This window comes from Zootoca vivipara, chromosome 5, assembly GCF_963506605.1.
Source record: "Zootoca vivipara chromosome 5, rZooViv1.1, whole genome shotgun sequence".
NCBI classification, from domain to species: domain Eukaryota; kingdom Metazoa; phylum Chordata; class Lepidosauria; order Squamata; family Lacertidae; genus Zootoca; species Zootoca vivipara.
In genome coordinates this window covers 54,751,544-54,773,578 of record NC_083280.1, presented here as the reverse complement: position 1 = coordinate 54,773,578, position 22,035 = coordinate 54,751,544, and the positions used below count along the sequence as shown (strand labels likewise).

General features: G+C 42.2%; 1 protein-coding gene across 10 annotated transcripts in view; it reads left to right on the top strand.

Moving 5' to 3' along the window:
- The window catches only part of FGFR2 (fibroblast growth factor receptor 2), a 141,599-nt gene that overhangs the window by 43,339 nt on the left and 76,225 nt on the right, over positions 1-22,035 (top strand). For 7 of the 10 annotated variants that reach the window (XM_060274788.1, XM_060274787.1, XM_035138085.2 and 4 more), the window contains exons 3-4: positions 16,439-16,705; positions 18,474-18,548. The exons of the other annotated variants lie outside the window; for them this stretch is intronic. In XM_060274788.1, the coding sequence (XP_060130771.1) occupies positions 16,439-16,705; positions 18,474-18,548 (342 nt within the window). The remainder of the gene's footprint in view (positions 1-16,438; positions 16,706-18,473; positions 18,549-22,035) is intronic. 10 annotated transcript variants of the gene reach the window in all.

The window sequence follows — 22,035 nt, the reverse complement described above, 5'->3', positions numbered from 1 at the left end:
TAGCCACATATTAAATACAGAGAACTGAGGATGCACTGGTGCCTTTCTTACATTGTATGTTTTTGTACACATGCATTGTGTCAATAAAAGGAAAGAGAGTACGCTTAGCGAAATACTATTTATTTTCTTTATTTATTGCATTTGTATTCCACCTTTCCCCGTACATAGTGCCCTCCCCACCATATTATCTTAACAACAACCCTGTGAGGTAGGTTAGGCTGAGTGGAAAACCTAAGATCACCCTTAGAGCTTCCTGGCTAAGTGGTACCATTCTACTTCCTTTCTCCCCTTTCCCCTCTTTTCTTTTAGGACTTAGAATGGAAGCTAAGAGGTTAATTTTTTTTGTATGCAATTTGTCTTCTGCACAGATATTTTTGAAGGTCTGTAAAAATTTACTTTCTGGGAAATGTGGTCAATCTTGATCGGTCCACATGAGGCTGTATTCTAAGGAATCTCCAACATGTCAATCATAGGGTAAATCACCCTGCCTGGAGTGACTCTTTCTGATAAAAAGTGAGACTTGAGCTGCAGCTTGCCTCCTACAGTTGCTTTTTGCTAGCTCTTTTAAAGCAGGAAATCTGTATTAATTCTGCATTGTGTAAGAGGAATGCTTGTGTCTTGAGAGAGGCTTTTAAACCTGATCAACATTCTTGTCACAGAGTGAACCCAAATGACGTTAACCCTTAAGGATGGGAGGTTTGACTGCACATACTGGTTGAAAGACAACTTCGTTGAATTGAATAATTGGTTTAGACATGTATTTGATAAATAGCAAGCTCACTCTTGACCTTCTCTCACCCATGTTGTCTGTTGAGAAACCTGCTGGGCTAGTTAATTTGGTCTCTCTTTGGCATTTAACTCCCTTTTCAGCTGGTGTACAGACAAATTGTCACTGGGTTTTTAAATAAAACCATTGCTAAGTTAAACTTCTCTCTGATTTTTGAAACTAAAGTAATTCCCAAGGTACAGTTTTTTTTAAAGCCAGGGACACCTTTTTGGCTCAAGGGCACAACAAACTGCCATGGGTGCCTCAGAGGACCCATTTCACGGAAGAAAACTGGTGATGCTTAGAATTCCATCTTCAAACAAGCCCCACCCCCATAAAGCAGAGACCAAAAAAAAGTAGACAGCATCTCTCTTATAAAACAGGCAAAGCACTCCTACTAAACAAGTAGAAAAACTGGGCAAAACACCGCAGTCTTAAAGGGGACCAGGTTGGGGAAGCTGCTTCATGGAACCCCCACCTGCCTACCTACACCCAGCATCCTACATAGCCTCCTTAGAACCCTTCACTCTTAATTATTTCCCATAGACCGGTGATTAAAATGGGAAATGGCCAAATTTTAAAATAGTTTATTGTGGCCTGAGAATTTGTAATTACATTTTACAAGTGACAAGAGAGTTTACCATGTAAATGCTGACAGGACCAGAGCTCTTAAGGGAAGTCATGGTTTTATAATGGATGAGGCAACAAATGGTCAATCTGCGCCCGTAATAAGTGCAGCGTGACACTTAATATTTTGTAGACCCAGTTTTCCAACTTTGCTAGAAACATTTTAATCTCCTTACTTTTAGTACCTCATTTAACCAGATATTTAATTCCGGCTTAAAGTAAATATTTTATTTGGAAATAGATTTATAGAGAAAGGACTGTGTAATTTAAGTATAGGTAATAGGGCAAAATATCTGGAAATTGCTGTTTTGAAAATGGTGAAGGCCGTAGGAAAGGTTTCTTGCTTTCTAAGCCTGAAACGATGCTGGAACACTGGCTGAGTGGCCATAGAAAGTCAGCGAAATTATCACGAGGCCAGTTAAGTTAAAATAAGCAGTTCATTGGAAGAGAGAGTTTCAAGTGCTAGAATTGAGAGAGCAATCCTATGCACACTTACGTGTAAGTAAACCCCATTGAACTTCCAAGTAAATACACATAGGATTGTACTGCACATGTTCATGTTTCAACACATTGTGTGTGTGTTTTGCCCCCCAAAGCGAGGTAAAGGTAAAGGGACCCCTGGCCATTATGTCCAGTTGTAACTGACTCTGGGGTTGCGCGCTCATCTTGCTTTATTGGCCAAGGGAGCCGGCGTACAACTTCCAGGTCATGTGGCCAGCATAACAAAGCTGCTTCTGGCGAACCAGAGCAGCACATGGAAATGCCATTTACCTTCCCGCTGTAGCGGTACCAATTTATCTCCTTGCACTTTGACGTGCTTTTGAACTGCTAGGTTGGCAGGAGCTGGGACCGATCAACGGGAGCTCACCCTATCGCGGGGATTCGACCTTTTGATCAGCAAGCCCTAGGCTCTGTGGTTTAACCCACAGCGCCACCCGCGTCCCTAAAAAAGTGAGGTTGGCTACCTCAATAAGAAAGGGTGGCATTGTTTAAGTATTGCAATGTCTTCTCTTTATAATACTTAGACTACGATGCTCAGATCACTTTCTGTGTTGTTGAAGTTACTAAGTAAGTGACTTGCGGACTGCAGGCTTGGTTGAGTTGCATACACCATTCACAGGCATACAGTCAACAGAGCCTACATAGTTTTTAAACTTTTAAAAGACAAATGGCTCTAAAATGGTTTCCGTGGATGGACGCAAAGCACAGTCCTGGGAAGGTTCCATTTCAACTTTCCCCACTTCAGCCTATGCTGCATTTTAATTCCTTCTTGCTCTGTTCTTTGTAGGCACTCAGCAGCAACTGAACCTAAAACAAAAGGCTGCTCTTTTGTGACTAGTTTGGTCCTCAGCACAGAATATTAATCGGTTTTTTAAAGGCCAATAAAGGTTTTACATTTTGCGTGGGTCCCACTGTGCAGCTAAGTTGTGATTAATGTTATTTGAACACATTTTCAGGTTCTCTTGTCACAAAGCAGGCCAAGGCAGAGATGATATAGACACATCCTTTGGGCTTAAAAACACTCAAAAGTTACGCACCCCCATGTCAGCTAATTATCTTTAAATAAAGAGGCAAGACACTATAGTCATGTCTCTGTCATTTAGCTTTATGATGCCCTTCAATCTCAGCAAGTGTGTGTGTGTAAGGTAATAGCTAGTCAGGCTCTCCTAATGGCAAGCCTGCTTAAGCAGTTTAAATGGCTAAGGTAGTCTTGTGTGTGAATCCTGGGGAAAATGAGAGACCTCATGGGTGCCTACCACTGATGGGGCAAATCTTGTCAAAATGGTAATGGAATAGTGTGAGTGATTAATAAGTTACAGGTAGGTAGCCGTGTTGGTCTGATGTAGTCAAAACAAAAAAATCCTTCCAGTAGCACCTTAGAGACCAACTAAGTTTGTCATAGGTATGAGCTTTCGTGTGCATGCACACTTCTTCAGAGTGATTAGCTCTGACTTTTGTGGAGCAATTGTCCTGTCTGGCCACAACTCTCCACCCAAGTACAATATTCTTTTCATATGACAGCATAGAAGAAAGTCATTGAAAGGCTTTTGTTAGGTTGAATGCAGGCTGCTTTTCACAATGTGAAAATACTGTGACTTGATACTCTTGAGTTATGAGCAGTATGGTGCAGTATTGTTTTATTTGTATTGGAACTGGGCTTAGTTGGTCAAATTATTCAATGAAATTCACACCTTCTGAGTGAAATATTATATTTTTCTATGCATGTTCATGCTTTTGCAACTAGGTATGTTTCTGTTGCATCCACTTTGTCCCTGCAGTAAAGCTGGTGACAAGGTAATGGTAGACTTACGTATGTTGGGGCCAAGATCGTTGCCATTGACTGTGGAGTCAGTTCCTACTGCACTGCATTTTAGAACTGGGTCCTCGGTTTTGTCATTTTTTGTTCTTTGGATGGAATACTTGGATCTTTGTTGGTTTCTCTTGTTGATTCCCCTTGTTGGTTCCCGGGGTGGGGATGGGGGAAGACTCCTGTCATACAGAGTTCATTTATTTATTTACTTAGCAGATTTATACCCTGCCTTTTGACTAGGTTTCTTAAAGCGGCTACCATCGTCTATAAAACACAACAGATACACCAAGAACCACACACTCACAAAAGAAAACAACAGGCAAAGAAACAAGAGCCAACGCCACATGTCCTTTCCTCCAGGGCAGATGGTGCCAGCTGGCCCTGTAGTGATGAGGGGCCAGCCTGTCCAGAGCAGGCCCTGGTGTTGTATTTGTTTGTTTCCCCTTCTCTCTTCATCCTTCACACAGGGCAGATGGTGTCAGTAATAAAAGTCATACTTAGTATTTGTATGGCACTTTTTTGATATTCAAAGCACTGGTGTGTGTGTGAGTAGTGGTGTAGTTTTTAGAGCAGGGCTTGCCAACCTTTTTAGGCCAGTGGGCACATTTGGAATTTCAAGAAAGCGCAGTGAACGCCAGTCAGAAAATGGCTACTGTGGTGGCATGGCACAAGACAACATGGCTTGCAAATTTAAATCAGCTGAAAAAGAAGAAGAAGAAGAAGAAGAAGAAGAAGAAGAAGAAGAAGAAGAAGAAGAAGAAGAAGAAGAAGAAGAGTTTGGATTTGATATCCCGCTTTATCACTACCCGAAGGAGTCTCAAAGCGGCTGACAATCTCCTTTCCCTTTCTCCCCCACAACAAACACTCTGTGAGGTGAGTGGGGCTGAGAGACTTCAGAGAAGTGTGACTAGCCCAAGGTCACCCAGCAGCTGCATGTGGAGGAGCGGAGACGCGAACCTGGCTCCCCAGATTACTAGTCTACCGCTCTTAACCACTACACCACACTGGCTCTAGTGGTATCCCAAAGAGGTGGTATCCCAAAATTGTGTAAGGGAGGCATATTCCTCCCCATCAGCTGTCCCATATATAGGAAAACACCTGTATTAGCTACCGCCACCCTTACTCACAATGAAGCTTTTTGGAGTTCCCCTCTGCCCAGAATGGAGGGTGGGTGTCCTAGCTTGGCATCCAGTAAAATGGGCGCATATCAATCTAAGGGGATGTATAAGAGAGCCAAGCCAGTGCAGGCATTTCCTGAGCAGGAAAGGCAATCAGTCTCTTGCACATTGTGCATGTATGAGCGATATTTACGGAGACCTTCCCTGGGTACGACGGTGCATGTTGGTTTAGAGGGCTGAAAAAGGACCTTGGAGACCAGGCTTCAGATCCGCTCCCTGAACTACAGTTCTCATGATGGTTTAACCAGCAACCCGTCTTTCCAGGGAACTCTGGGAATTGCAGCTCTGTGAGGGGAATAGGGGGGTCCTAACAACTCTCAGAGCACTAAGTAGCTCCCAGAATTCTTTGGGTGTCATAGTGCTTTAAATGTATGATGTGAATGTGACACTGTTCATGCTGCAAGTGAACTGTTACCCTGCTACTTACGGTATATGGCTAGGAGTCTGAAACATAGGATCCCTCACCTATAGCAGAGTAGCATGCCTGGTGAGGGAGCTCATTCCAGCTGACTCCAAAGGGGCCAGTTTCCCCTTTCCGGTCATGAGTAGTCAGTTCTGTTTTTCAGGCATACTATAACTTGAACCAGTTTTTACTGTGTTGCTGCTTCACATTATCTTTTTCCCTCCTGAAAACTCCTCAGCTATAACTCGAGCCTTGAAAGTCTGTGTGGCTGTAAATGGAAGCAGAGTCTCCATTTTCCCTTTTGCATTTATCTTAAATATCAGTAATAACGGAACAGCAGATTTCTTAGTCTCAGTTTTGCATTTCCAGATTTAGGGGTCCTCCTATAAAAGTGTTGGGAAATGTGCTCTTTGTTTTGGATATATCTGCCTCAGAGTACAATGAGAGAAACAGCTTTGTTCCCATGCTCTCCCCCCCCCTCCCTGCACAAACAACAATCTCATATTTATAACACTTTCCTGCTTGTATGTTATAATTAAAGTTCCCAGCGTATGAGTTTGGTAGTTTGTCAAAGAGTTCGAAAATTCAGCCAAATTCCTTTCCTTTGCATTGTTCTGCTACTGAAGTCTTTTTTTGTATTTGGGGGGGGGGAGAGAACTGACTGCCTTTTTGTAGGGCTGTCCTTGGCAGAGGAGGACTTTCATCGTCCAAGAGGATGTTTATGATGGGCTTACTGAATATTCATCAGCACAGCTGGAAAAGTTGATAGTTGCACAGAAAACCGCACATATGGACAATGTGGTTTCGAAGCTTTTTAATGCTGAGGCCAGTTTGCTGAGCGGTGCACAGAAGTTTAGCAAGGGGGGGGGGAATTGTCCATGGCTGTATTTGATTTGATGTAATTTATTATTATTTTATTTAAAAATGGTTAATCACACTGAGATATTTTCATGGGAAGCGATTCATAAATTCAATAAATAATAATAAAAGGATAATAGTTATATTTTAAACTGATAAAGGTATGTGTGCCTGTTCATACATGGGGAAACCTCCGACTCCTTCTCCCAACATTTCTGCCATCATTCATGACCACTTGTTCTAGCTAAGGATGATGGGAGTTGCAGTCCAATAACAGCTGGGGACCCAAGTTTGAGAACTCCTGCTCTGTCTCTCCCTTACACCAGACCAGCCTACATGCTCTGGCTTCTTTCTCCTAGATCTGGTTGTACCCCATCATCTCGCCTGCTAATAGGACAGGAAGTCAACAAGAAAATATACTCCTCCTTCCCCTGCCCCCCAAAACCCGATCAATAGAATGTACTCTAGGCTGGCAGCAAACTGGGCTCATGGGTGTTCTCTTTCAAAATGTTGTTGCTTCACTGACTGCAGTATGGTTTTTAGCCTCTTTGTTCAACACAGTAAAATTCGGAATCTAAAGAAGCCTCTCAGTTTCTCACAGATACCAAAAGAAAAAGTTGGTGCGTGCACAGTGGCAAAGTTTTTATGGAACTCTGTGGTTTTATGCTCAGGTATGGAATACTGACCACAGGGCATCTCTGGCTGAGTAACATGAATTTTAGCTCTGAGTAAGGGGGAAAGGGGCACAGGTAGAAGATAAAGGCACAGATAAGTGCTTAGGCAAGCTTAATGATTTGTGACTTGCCCAGAAGTGGTTTGACCTATTCATTTATCAGGGCCGGTTCTACCATTAGGTGGAATAAAGTGGCCACCTCTGTCAGCTGATCTTGATGTCACAAAAAGGCAACAAATCGTTACATCTACTGAATTTATTATTGCTTTGATTTTACTCCTAGGAAGGTGGAAGAGACACTGGCTTTTCTTTCTCAGGTGATAGAATAGCTTTGTAGGCCTTGGGAACTATGCACTTTGCCTGAGGTGAGCACCACCTGTTGCCCTTGCGCCTCAGGTAGGAAAATGTCTTGGCTGGCCCTGACATTAATGCGAAAATCTGTATTATTTTTCTTGTTGCTCAAATTACTAACAGGACAACATGCGAATGATGATATTTATTTTTAAAATAAAATAATTTCCCCCCCCTCACTCTGCTCAGCATGTTTAGTGCAGTGCCTCGGTCCTAACCCACTATTTAAAAACAAGAACAAAAACTAAAGAGGATATGTTGATATCAAACCTAAGTGAATATTTAATTTATTTATTTCAACAATTTTATAGGCTGCCCTTAGGAGTCATGCTCACTCCAGGTGACTTATACAAAATACAAATGTTAATAGTGATACAATAAAATATAAGAATTAATTTTCTGATTTCACACCAGTCTTCATGCTTTCAAAATCTTGTAAGTCACTTGGAGACTAGTTATTCATCTAATAAATAGAATAAATAATTTTAAGATAATAAAAATGAACAATATTTCACAGCATTAATTATTTGAGAAAAACAATAATTTTTTAAAATATATATCCTTCCTCTGCCCCCCTTCCAAACCAACCAACCAACCAACAATCTGGCAGCTAAATCCATCCGAAAGAAGTTCAAGCTTGTTTTCTCCTGCTCTGGAGGGTAGGACCCAAACCAATGGCTTCCAGTTATGAGAAAGGAGATTCCAACTAAACACGAGGAATAACTTTCTGAGGAATAGCAGTGGAATGAACTCCCTCAGAAGGTGGTGGACTCTCCATCATTGGTGGTTTCAAAGCACAGTTTGGATGGCTTTAGTTGAGATTCCTGCATTGCAGGGGGTTGGACTAGATGACCCTTAGGGTACCTTCCACCTCTACGATTCTATGATTCTACAATGCAGTATAGGAAATCCCTTTTGAGTAGACTACTGGAAACAAGCGGGCTTCAAAGCTTTTCCAATGGAGGAGTGACCATTTAAAATGTGTAGTACTTCAGTATAGGGCTTTTGTTAGTCCTGCAGTGTTAATATTTGAAGGATGAGAAGTTGTCTAGTAATTGTTGTTGTTGTTTAGTCGTTTAGTCGTGTCCGACTCTTTGTGACCCCATGGACCAGAGCACACCAGGCACTCCTGTCTTCCACTGCCTCCCACAGTTTGGTCAAACTCATGTTAGTAGCTTCGAGAACAGTGTCCAACCATCTCGTCCTCTGTCGTCCCCTTCTCCTTGTGCCCTCCATCTTTCCCAACATCAGGGTCTTTTCCAAGGAGTCTTCTCTTCTCATGAGGTGGCCAAAGTATTGGAGCCTCAGCTTCACGATCTGTCCTTCCAGTGAGCACTCAGGGCTGATTTCCTTCAGAATGGATAGGTTTGATCTTCTTGCAGTCCATGGGACTCTCAAGAGTCTCCTCCAGCACCATAATTCAAAAGCATCAATTCTTTGGCGATCAGCCTTCTTTATGGTCCAGCTCTCACTTCCATACATCACTACTGGCAGCTATTCAGGGCTTTTGTAGTCGCTGCTTCTGCATGCTCAAGCCCCATGCCAAACCAATAAATGTTTGAAATGGGGAGGCTCTATGGTTTGGGAGGCATGGGAGTCCTATAGTGGGAGCAGTTCCCTCCCCTGAATAACCATAATTCCCACATTCTCAGCTTTCCTTTTAAAAAAAGGGAGAGTGAAGTTTTTTGTGGTTTTTTTTTAAGCATTTGTAGAACCTGAGATACAAGGCAACACATACAGGCATTATATTTATCATTTGTGTGTGTGCGAAACAAGCCTGCTCGCCACTTTGAGTGTTTTTACTTCGCCTCACTCTGTAGACAAATTCCTGTGGATGCCCAACTTGGGAGAGCCGGAATAATGATTTCCCATGTCAGTGTCATTGGCTCTGGAAAGGTGTCCTTTGATGGATGTAGCCACTTCACCCACAAATCCCGCACAGCCATCTCATTTCCCATGGTATCAGTACAGGGTAAGGCTCAGCTATGCCAGAGAAGCTAAGCAGGAATTGGCCATTAGTCGATCCAAGATGGAGAGAGATAACTTCAGAGGTTTGCTGAAGTTTGCACAAGGCTAAAAAGAGATGCACTTTTAAAATGGGGAAGCATTTACCATATACGGCAAGAATGAGAATTTAGGGTTTTTTAAAAAATTGGTGGTGTTTGCCTAATATTTGTAGCCTGTTTTACAAAGCCCGTTTTGTTAGATTCCATGGGTTGATGATAAATGAAGCAGCTGTGAGCTGGTTGGGTGATTTTTTAAATTTTCTATTATTATTTTAAAAGGCAGTCAGTGGTAGACTATTTCTGAGGATGGGATTTTAACAGAAGCCATTTTCTTTGATCCAAAGCGCTCCAGTGCAATTGTCTCTTAAATCATGTTGCCGGGGGGGGGGGCTTTCTGTGGGGCTTTTAGTATGACAAAAACTCTTAAGTCTATACTTCAATTAGCAGCTAGTCTAAAGCTCAGTATCCTCTTAATTTTATTTTAGGGACACCTCGCAGTGGGAAATAATCTGTCTGTTGTAGGGCTGCCATATTTCAAACAGTGAAAATCTGGACAGAAGAGCTTCTTTTTGGCAAAGTTGTTGAGCTTTCGGGGCAAAATCTCAAAAATAAATGCCATTTTTAAAGCTTTTTTTATTGGGAAATGGCACTGCCGACATGGGCTGCCATATGTTCGGATTTTCTCGGACATTTTCCTGATTTCCGCCTGGACACTGCTGCTAGCTGGAAAACCTGAACATTTGGCAACCCTAGTCTGCTGCAACATTGGAGGGTAATAGCACGTTCTTAGACTGGTCCATGAGAATATTGCAATACAGTGGTACCTCGGTTTAAGTACACAATTTGTTCCAGAAGTCTGTACTTAACCTGAAGCGAACTTTCCCATTGAAAGTAAAGGAAAGTAGATGAATCCGTTCCAGACAGTCCGTGGAGTACTTAAATTGAAGCGTACTTAACCTGAAGCAAACTTTCCCATTGAAAGTAACGGAAAGTGGATTAATCTGTTCCAGACGGGTTCGGTGGAGTACTTAAACTGAAAGTACTCAAACAAAAGTGTACTTAAACCAAGGTATGACTGTATAACAACCCGGAAGATGGCTCCAATTTTATTTTTTACTTCAGCTACTTTTTACGGCACCAGTAAAAGACATGGGAAAGATCTGCAACATCCTGCTGAATTTATTCATTTTTTTTTGACCTTCAATACCTGCTTCTTAGAACAAGCATGTAATATTTCTTGGTTGTAAAAAACTGGAATATGTTTTCATATTTCCTTAAAGAGAAGAACAGACTTTGAAAAAAGAGCCCAAGGTTTGATCAGGAAACTAGGTTTTTGCCTGTGTCACTACTTTTTCATCCAAGTTTTGAATAGGATAAAGGGATAAATTATCTATAATGGGCAGCAGAACAAGTTTCCCATTGCTTCCAGGGTTCCACCTCCTCAGCAGAAAGAGATGAGCTCAGCCTCCTACAGTTCTAGGAGACACACTTGGCTACTTTTGAGTTTCTCCTACTGATGGGCAATTCATATACGGTAGTAGAAAGAACTTAGTAAACTTAGGAAGCTGCATGTCTCTAGCCCTATTCAGGCATTGAAAGCCACATGCTCTTCATCAAGTGAGAGATTTGTGGGGATGTGTGCTTTGTCGCCACTGGCTCTCGACCTAGCTCTGCAGTGTTCCACACCATACAGTGTGACTATCTGCAGAAGGGAGCCTTCTGTACTAGCTCAGGGGTTCTGAGTCATTTGGAGAGCCTACACAAGGTTTTCCAAAATAGATTTCCCCTCCAGAAAAAATACCAGTGCCGTATTTTCCCATGGAGATTTTTCCATTTCATGAGTTCATTAGCAAAAAATAAATGGATGCCAGTTGCAAATAAAATATCAGGCAAGCACGGCAAATTCAAGATGTTGGCTTTGCTATACAAGCAATATAAACATGCTAAGTTATATCACTTTCTAAGACGTCAGAAAATTGCTTTTCATTAAGAAAAAAATCAGTGGATGGGCTGTTTGGAATACTACAGAGGGGGCAGAGTAATTGAGTTCATCTCCATGAAATGAACCTTGAACACCTGAGTAGGACTTCTCATATCCTGCTGAGGGAATTTTTTGCCAAATATTAGCATCTGATCAGAAATCTGGTGAGCTGGGGTCTGGCGATATTTATTTATCACAGCAATTGGCAAGGCATTGCAGGTAACCAGTTCACCTAACTGTTGTTATGCAGCAGATATTAAAAAAAACCCAAGAGGAACAAGTAGCTTCTTTTAGATCTTTCTATTCCAGCCAGCTCTGAATAATTAGTTGCAGGTTAGACTGGGAAATTGAGGTTTACATTGCTGCTTAAGGAATAAAGATGTTAGCTCCTTGGCTAGCACCAAGGGCCAAGGTATTTTGCTTGCTGAAGTGTTAAACTTGGAACAAGGGAGACATCCCTTGGGAAGCAAGGTCTCTCTCCTTTAGGAGACGGAGAATTGCACAGACTGCAAAGGCAGCTGCCAATCATGTCATGTGGTGGGTTGAAAGACCCTACTGGGGTCTGATCCTCCTTTCTTCAGTCTTCACCCACCAGGACGCGTAAAGCAATGAGTTCAAAATTTTGTTGTAAGTCAGTGCAGGAGCTTATCTTTCATAGTTTTTTTTGTGTTAAGCTCCATGTAAGTGTAATAAGTATTTTTACAAGCTTGGCGGAGAGCACTACAGTGGGAGATGGGTTAATTCTGCAGAGCAGAGCAGTTTCCATGTTGGCTGGAACTCCTTAAGTGCTTAAACCTGTAGGACTTTTCACATGAAAGAATTGGACAGCACAATGCTGCAGTATCCCACCTGTTCTCTGTTTGCTTTTGGGCACATCGTCAAAAACTGTGCTGGGAGAATTTATAGGCAAACATTGTAAAAAGTGACAGTCTTTAAGTGCTGTTAGATTTGAATTTGGCAGAACAAAAAGCTTACCTGAAATAGATATTGATTTCCAAACTTATTTATATGTCATGAGAATTCTTGATATTCTATGTTTGCCACGACATTCTTAGTCACAGGAGGAGCATCAGTTCCCTTTAATTCTGAAGTTCAAGCGTGATGCTCATGTAGTTCATGTAATGGCAGCGCTGCTCTGGGGTGGTGGTGGCATTCTGCAAGGTTAGCAGAAGTACAAACAAATCTTTGAAGAAAAAGAACACCAAGGGGAGGAAACCGCAGCCCAATGTGGACTGAGCATGCTCAGTTGCCACAGAATGATGACTGAGTGTTGGGCTGAAAAAGTGGGAAAGTGGGTGTGAATAAGAATATTAAGGAGTATCCTGAAATTGCATTATATTAATGGCTCAAGACATTCAGGCCTTTTCACCTGAAATGTTCCCAGATTCTTTAATTATGGTTTAGGAAGGTGGGAATGAGTGTTGTGCCTGCTTATTCCTCACCTCTCCCTTCACACACTGCCTTGGGCACCGCAGTCCTGATCTCTTTAGACTAACTTCCCATTTTGTCCAAACTAAGGAGCTCTGGTATAATGGTTGTTTACTGACCAGGAAATTAAACCATGATTTGATCCTGGTTAGTAAATAAACATTAAGCCACAGTTTTACGTTTCAGTTCTAACATTTTAAAGTAGCCTTTGCTAACTTGGTTCTCACCAGATGTTTTGGACTGCAGCTTCCATCAACTCAATTTCTAGTCCAAAACATCTGAAGAACATAAGGTCAGTGAAGGCTGCTTCTAAATGGTCTAGGACAGGGGTGTCAAACTCAAATTCATCGGGGGCCACATTAGCAGTTTGGTCACCCTCAAAGGGCCGGTTGTATCTGTAGGACTATGTGTCCACTCTTTATTATCATAAATTATTGTCACTGCATTCAATTATTACTGTTTTTTGTAATAATGTAAGTAATAACTAGCTCTGAAAGCAGAAACATAGTCAGAATAATGGCAAGTAGATATTCAAATGTACAATTATTGTACAATTTATTGAAAAATTATTTTTGGTAACTGCACTGGGTGGTGGAGGCTCGCTAGGGTTTCATGCAGGACCTTTGCAGAGCTACTAGTACCTGGAGATGCTGGGGTCCTTCTGCATGCAGGACAGATGTTCTGCCAGTGAGCCACCACCCTTCACCAAAGGGACTGGCTGAGGTTGACTCACTGGAGCTGCTCTCCTGGTTCCAGGGTTTAAGGGCCAGAAGTATAAAGCAGCATCCTATGTTTCTGAGGAGAGGGAGAGGGAGGGGAGGGGAGAGGAGGGGAGGGAGGGAGGGAGGGAGGGAGGAAGAAAAGAGGGAGTGGGAGGGAGAGAGGAAGGAAGGAAAGAGGGGAGAGAAAGAAGAGTAGGAAATAAGGAAGGGAAGAAAGAAGGAAAGAAAAAGAAAGAGGGAGAGAAGACGGAAAGGGAGAAAGAAGGAAGGAAGTAGAGGGAAAGAAAGAATAAGAATGAGGGAGAGGAAGAAAGATGGGAAGGACAGAAGGAAGAAAGGAAGGAAGGAAGGAAGGAAGGAAGGAAGGAAGGAAGGAAGGAAGGAAGGAAGGAAGAAAAGAGGGAGCAGGAGGGAGAGAGGAAGGAAAGAGGTGAGAGAAAGAAGAGTAGGAAAGAAGGAATAAAGAAGGAAGGAAAAAGAAAGAGGGAGAGAAGACAGAGATAAAGAAGGAAGGAAGGAGAGGGAAAGAAAGAATAAGAACAAGAGAGAGGAAGAAAGAAAGGGAAGGGGGGGTTGCCGCCTTGATTCAGTGCCAGAAAAGAGCGCAAAGAGACCCAGGGGCAAAAAGCATTTCCCGTGCAGCATGAGGCAGCGGGTGTCCGTTTTAGGAGAAGTGCGTAAAGCCTCAAGAGTTACACGTTCGTGAGGCTGAGCCGCTGCTGAGCTCACGTTCATGAGGCTGAGCCGTGGCAGGAGGAGGAGGTGGTGAGGCAAGAGGAGGAGGAGGTGGTGGCTTGCCGGGTTGGTGCCCGGCAGCACCGTGCGGAGAGTCCCGAGCCTCTGAGACGCAGCAGTACTCTGTAGCACTTTGAATCCTCCTCCTTCTCCACGCGGCGCTGCTGGGTGCTTTGTCTGTGCTGCTGCAGCAGCAGCAGCAGCCGTTTCCAGGCGCCGAGCCGTGGCAGGAGGAGGAGGATTCAAAGTGCTACAGAGCACTGCTGCGTCGCAGAGGCTTGGGACTCTCTGTGTGGCGCTGCCGGGCGCTGACCCGGCAAGCTGCCTCCTCCTCCTCCTGCTGTGGCTTGGGGCGCTCCACGCAGCGCTGCTCCGGCCGCCTTTCTACCCCCCCCAGCCCCAGCTGTTTGTCGGCGCGGCGCTTCAGCAGCAAGGTCCCACTGCTGGGTCCCGCTGGCTGGGGCGCTCGGCGGGCCACATGACGAGGTCTGGCGGGCCGGATTTGGCCCGCGGGCCTTGTGTTTGACACCCGTGGTCTAGGATCTCACTGTATGAAAGCTGGTGTGCAAGGGGGGGCGGGGAACATGCAGATCCAATGCGTCTTCCTGGCTTTATAATCACTGGTTTATTAAATGGGGAATTTTACATCAACCTGCCATGTTGTGGCTACATGTTTCATTCCTAGTCTTTTGGGGGTGGTAGTTGTTTTTAATTAGTCGGTAAAGCCCCTTAGTGGGTTATTTAGACACTGTACAAAATTGGTATCTTAGTAAAGTGATCTACATACATACACTATTTTTGAAGAAAAGAAAGGTCAATTTCAAAGACCCCTGGGAAATGCTGCCCACAACTAAGCTCAGTAAAACAAATTTACTACACCAGATAGAATGAGCTGCAGTGGTTACGGAGAGCAGTGCATGCAACTCTATAAGGTAAACCAGTCTTGCTTGTTCTGAAGTGTCCGCAAACTTAAAATCAATCATTTGCTCTGTGACATTTTTGCTACATTTCTTGGATTTAACCTTTTACTGATATAAAATATATATGCAGAAAACAGCACATTCTCCATCTGGATAATGATTCCCCCTCCCTCCTAACAACCCTCGGTTGGTGCAAATTGTAACACCTGTATAATGGATTGATGGAATCCATAATTACCTCATCAAGTTTGTAAGAAAGAAGTGTAAAATTGTACAAGAGTTCATAGAATACTTGCTTGCCAAATAATTTCAATCTGTTGAACATTTTGAGACCCAGTTGTAAAATCTAAACATGTAAAATGTTATCATTTGTATAAAAATATTGTTTAGGCATCAGTTTCAGTACGCATAGCAGTCACAGAATCTTATTCTGTGAAAATGAAGAATTGCTTTTCCTTGATGGTGCAAATTGGAGAAGAGGCTGTGAGGGGAACAGTTTTTCTGTGGAAAAATAATGAGTACCGGTAGTTCTGCAGAGCTAATTTACGGAAGGATTAGTCACTGTCCTCATGTGCAAAATGCTACCAGCAGAGAAACAGGATGTAGCTCAATTCACACCTCTGATTTTGGTGAAGGTTACATGCTACTTAGCTTGTCCAGTTCAGGACACTGCAAGGACAATAAAAGAATGAGAAGCCTACCTGCCATGCGCTTGGGTTTGTAAATTGCCAACACTTGCTCCCCCAAATTGGGTATAAATTGTGAACACTGTTCAAATAAATGAATGTATCTCATTGAAATGTATTCATGATTGTGTTGTATATGGCCTTCCCTCTAGAACAGAGAGTTGAGAATCTGTGACCCACTGGACTCCCAATTCCCATCATCCTTGACTATTGGCCCTGCTGGCCTGGGCTGACGAATGCTGGGAGTCTCACAACATCTGAATGGCCACATGTTCCACATCCCTTTTCTAGAGCTAGAACTGATTAGCTGTAATATTGAGAATTTGTTTGTACACCCCTCTCCTTGCATGCACTCAGCAGCATGGGAGGCTGTAAACTATTAGCAAAGAAGACAGAGTGTCACATGGCACTTAAAAAAACTAATTTATTGCAACTTGAGCTTGCATAAGCCCTGGGCTTACTTCATCAGATGCAGTTATCAAGTTACTAGGATTCTTATGTGTAGCGTATATTCAGACTGCACACTTCCCGCCCTGAGCATCGTTAGCTTCCCTGAACTTGTGGTTTTCTTATGCAAAGGCATGTCATCTACTTTTTATACTCTGTCCTGTAAGCTTGCAGCACATCATGGATGAAGCTGCTTCGTCAGTTCTGCTTGCCGTTTCCCAATTTTATGAAAAATTCACACATTTCCAAAGAGGGCCTTCACTGACAATTGTTGGAAATTTTCTCTCCACACCCTTTGTCCCTTCTCCACCCTTCTTCTGTGCCCACCTACTTTCCACTTTTGCAGAGCCACCAACCAAATATCAAATCTCTCAGCCTGATGTATACTCTATACTTCCGGGAGACACTTTGATGTTGCACTGTCAACTGAAAGATGCCATCAAGATCACTTGGACTAAAGATGGGGTCCATTTGGTGCCCAGCAATCGAACAATCATGACTGGGGAATACTTGCGGATTAAAGATAGTTCGCCCAAAGATTCAGGCCTTTATGCTTGCACTGCTCTTAGGGCTGTAGACACTGAGACCCTCTACTTCATTATAAATATTACAGGTGAGTTTGCTTTTTTACTACATGCAAATAGCTGTAACCTAAATTTATTATATGCGTATGTATAGCCAGTTTCTGCTCAAGCATTAAAGAGACATTCTGGTCATATATAATATTCTTTATTTTGCCAGCTTGCTCATGCTCTTAGATCATTTCCCCGTTGGATGGTAAAGTGGGTGGCATTTTTAGCTGTGGTGCCCTGGAATTCGCCCTCTCAGGTGGCTCAATTAGGGGCCTGGGGGGAAAGCTTTTTCTTCTTTCAAGCACATAATATGTGTGCGCTATGGACTGCTATATATAAATGCTATGGACTGTTTAGTGAAGTTTTTAATGTTTGATGTTTTATTGTGCTTTTAATATTCTGTTGGAGCTGTCCAGAGTGGTTGGGAAAACCCAGCTAGATGGGTGGGGTAGTAGTAGTAATAATAATAATAATGTAGAATATCTTATTTGTTGCTTTATGCAATATATATTTAAATACATTTTTTTCAAACATTTTCACAGTGACTTTCAAGTCAAATAATTACATTATTTCACTAGTTGACTTCCCACCCTCACCTCCACGATGTTTTTACTCATACTTTTTCTGCTGCATTACCAGTATATCATTATCCATTACAAAAAAGTTTCTCTATTACAATTATTTTATCACTTTTCTTCCTGCCTGCTATTTGACTATAATATTTTTCATAGTCTGAAAAAGTCCTCCATTCTATTAAAACAAATCCCATCATTTTGCTGTCAATTTTGCCATTTCTGTATAGTCCCATTATTTTCAAAAGCTACTCCATGCATTTGAATTAATTAAGCCACCTTGGAGTTAGCTTTGATGAAGGGTGGTAGAATAATGTTTCAATAAAATAATATAAAGTAAGTTTATAGTGATGTGAGTATAAGAAACTTCTGTTTGATAGTTCTACCCTCCCACTCTGGTACATACAGCCACAAACTTTATATAGCAGTGATGGGGAATCTTTCTTCAGCTCAAGGGCTGCATTTCCTTCTCCATTTCCTTCCCCACCATTATTATCCTGTTCCATATATAACCTAAAATCTGATTCATTGACATAGAGATAAATTTTAAAAAATGAATTTGGTTCAAATGAGCGGTCATTTATGTGGGCCTATTTAGATGTATACTTGGGACTGGGGCAGAGTGTGTATGGATAATTAAGAGAACTGGGTAACTGATGTGGAGACAATACTTGGTTCTACTGCACAGTCGTGTTAGAAAAGAACAACACCCATCGTTTGAAACTGTTCTCCAAATCTTCTCCATGATTAGCTATACCAGAGCTCCATTTTTTAAAGTATCAAAACCTTCAAAGATACCCACCCACCCTGTAAACCACATGCACTTTTTCAGGAACAAGTAAAGAATCTTTTCTTGTTGTCATTTTTTGTGTGCTTAATTTTCAACGAGAGAAAATATCAGCAGCTCTTTAGAATAAGAAACTTTGCTTGGAAACATCTATGGCCATGACCCAACTAGACTATATGTACATGTAGAGATGAACAGTGCACTCAGTTGGAGGTTCCTTAGCAGCAGATACTTCAAAGAAGCCTCTGGCTGTGTACACAATTTTTACCTACACAAACATATAGCTCAGTGGATCATGGACTATATATATATCAGCCATAAAGTGTGTGATGCTGCTTCTCTTAAAGAAGATCTGTTCCAGATGTCACTAAAAAAAAAAAGAGCCCAGAAAATAGGTGTGTTTGCTTGCAATGTGTAGTAGGTGAACAATGTTAACTTTTTAAACTTCAGATGTTCTTTCATCTGGAGATGATGAAGATGACAACGATGGCTCTGAGGATTTTGTGAATGACAACAACCAAATCAGTAAGTAACTCTCTGACTGCTGAAGGTGCCTGGCAGAATCCATATGGAAATATTTTCCCCACCTAATCCTCTGCACTCTCTTCAAGCTCTTTCTTGGCTGTTAAACGCATGAGCAATCTATTAGTAGTAGATTTCCACTGGCTTGTTTCCTCATTGTTTTTGCGTATTTCTGGTCTTCTGAAACATGGAAATAAAACTATTATCATATTCTTGCCTGCTTGTTTATTCTTTCTTGTCTTAGTTGCCATTAACCTTTTAACAGTTCTTCTTTTTTTAACTCAATATGTTCTGTACTGACACCTCCTCTTTCTTCATTTCTGGATCAGAGTTGTAATTTCCTGTAATGACAATATTCAAGTGATGGTTATGAAATTGAATTGTAATTAATTTTGTAGTGAAAAGAAAAATCTATGAAAAGAGAATGTAATGACCCTTTCCAACTTCAGGTTTCCTAATAATGGTATGGTCTGTCTAGGCAGACGCTTATATGTTCATACATTAGTAATGTGGGTTGGAAGAATTTGAAACCAAATGTTTCCTTTAGCATTCTATACCTTAAGATGTAGTTTTTATTAGGCCTACCAAATGTTTAAAACTGGTCTAATTTTACACATGCAGCAGAACGAGGCGAGAATGTCTGTAAGGGAAGGCTTGTAGCTCAGTGGGTAGAATGCATGTTTTGCAAATAGAAAGTCTTAAGGTTCAAGGCCCAGCAAGCTCATTGACATGGCTGTAGGTAAGAATTCACAAATCCTCCAAAGTACTAGATCAGCATTTGGAGAAATGGTTTGATTCATCTCTGATCCTAACATGAGCATCACCCACCCCTTCACCGCTTACCCACAACAGTGTTGCTGCAATATATTTTGCCCAACATAGTATAAAATACTGCGGATTGAAGCTCAACGCTCAAATGACCAGTTCAACTGCTCAGCAACCCCCAGCCAAGACATTTTTGCTGCTTGACTTTCTGCCCCCTTCATTCCATATATTGGAAGATGGTGGGAAGGACAGCTGACTCTTAATTTCTATCCTGGTATCTTCCACTGCTCTTGACCAGCAGGCAGGCTTAGGGGCTGCAGGGCAGGCTCTGTGGGGCAGCCACAGCCCTCTCCTCCAGCCAGCCCTCACCACCACCCTCCTTCCCTCATCATCTGCCACATCGAGGCAGCTGCCCCACTCTGCCTAATGGTAGTGCTGGCCCTGAATAGGTCGAGGTTATTTTTAAGAAATCAGAGTCCCATAGAGGCAGATGCTTGCTGTGGCTAGAGTATTGAAAATGTTGCGTGGAGAGAAAAGGCAACAAGTGTTTGTAAAGAACCTTGGTTATCACAAGAGGTTGAAGAAGCCTTAACTTGGGGGCAATTCATTTCCAATAAGCCATGGTGTTCAATTATACAAAGTACCCTTTAGCCTGAACATTTAGAACAGGGATTGCTTACCTGTGATCCAGATGTAGGAGCGCATCTCCCTGGATCACTGAGCATCAGCAATGCTGGCAGGTGTTGGGGCAAGTTGATGTTCAGCAACACCTGGATGTCCACAGGCTCCCCATCCCTGATTTAGAACCTTTCATCTCCAGATGCTGAATTATAATGAGTTTTCTGGGAGGGGTGAGTATACTTTCTGGTAATACTAGTGTGGGCTTATGTGATTTGTAGGTGGGCTTATTTTACTTGCAAATTCGAGCCTTGTTTATTCACAGGCGTAGGGTTGTTTATAGCTTTAGGGGCAAGCCCAGCTACGTGTGTGAGCTTTTGTATAGGCTTAGAGATGGAAGTTCTTGTAATGATCAGTGATAACAGGAGTGTTAGATTTTTAATGTGAAAAGTAAGGAAAGGCTTTGCAGCTTGTTGCTTTAAGAGGAGACTCTGAAGTTGATGGATAAACTTGTGTGTGGGTCATTTTCATTGTCATTTTATGCCATGTTTATTTCTACTGCAACTTTGTGATGGAGGCACACACTTATTAATATACGTTGTATATATAAATCCTTACCTCATCTGTGGGCAGATATCCTAACGGTGGGAAAACAATAGGTTAGATTTATCCAAGCAGTGTACTGAATGTGCTTTATATTACTTCCACCTATTGTTGGAATGTTATTTTTTACCACGAGGTGCAAACACAGCAGCAGCAAAAAAATGCAGATCTCTGGCCATGAAGCAGAGAACAAAACTGATTAAATTATTTAAGTATTTTCTGGATCAAGCTAGTGGCTCATCTAGTCCAGCATGCTGTTAATACATTAGTGAAATAGGTGCTCCTGGGAAGCCTGCAAGTAATATTGCAATGCAACAAGCTGAATGGGAATGCTAATAATAATAATAATAATAATAATAATAATAATAATAATAATAATAATAATAATATCCGAAGATCCCAGGGCTATTAACAACAGAGAAATTCAAAACAAGAATACAAAACACAAAAACCTATATCAACACCACTAAAAGGTAAAGGTACCCCTGACCGTTAGGGACGCAGGTGGCACTGTGGGTTAAACCACTGAGCCTAGGGCTTGCCGATCAGAAGGTTGGTGGTTCGAATCCCTGTGACGGGGTGAGCTCCTGTTGCTCGGTCCCAGCTCCTGCCAACCTAGCAGTTCGAAAGCACATCAAAGTGCAAGTAGATAAATAGGGACCGCTACAGTGGGAAGGTAAACGGCGTTTCCGTGTGCTGCTCTGGTTTGCCAGAAGCGGCTTAGTCATGCTGGCTACATGACCCGGAAGCTGTACACCAGCTCCCTCGGCCAATAACGCAAGATGAGCGCCGCAACCCCAGAGTCGGTCACGACTGGACCTAATGGTCAGGGGTCCCTTTACCTTTACCTTTTTACCCCTGACCGTTAGGTCCAGTCGCTGACGACTCTGGGGTTGCGGCACTCATCTCGCTCTATAGGCTGAGGAAGCCTATTAACTAGTTAGTGTTAATTTAAAAGAAGCATTCTTTAAATCGATCTATCATGAAAATATATTATTTTGGAGGTGTAAGTGGAGCAGATCTGATTCCATGCATATTTTTTGCAGCTGCACACACACACACACACACACACACACACACACACAACCCCACTTTGGGGCCACAGTACTGGATATAATACAGGAAATTGCAGAGTACGTATTATCCAGGAACTTGAAAACAATACTCCTGCATGTTACAATCAGAAATGTGGTTCTCCAGTTGGCAACAGGCTTGTTGACCGGTGCTAAACCTTGCATCGCTCAACACTGAAGAAATAAAAACACTCCAGCTGTAACAGACTAATGGGGTGGGGGTGGGGGACACTCTATTATTAGAATTAACATACAAATGGAAAGCTTCAAGCAGTAATCAGTAAAGTAGATTCATCAAAAGATGGCCCTTGACCATCCAATACTGGAATTAAAAAGCAACAGATAACAGTTCCCCATGAAACTTTCTCCTTAATATAGTACTCTATATCATGATGTAAATTTTCCCCTCCCACTTTGTTTCCACACTTTCA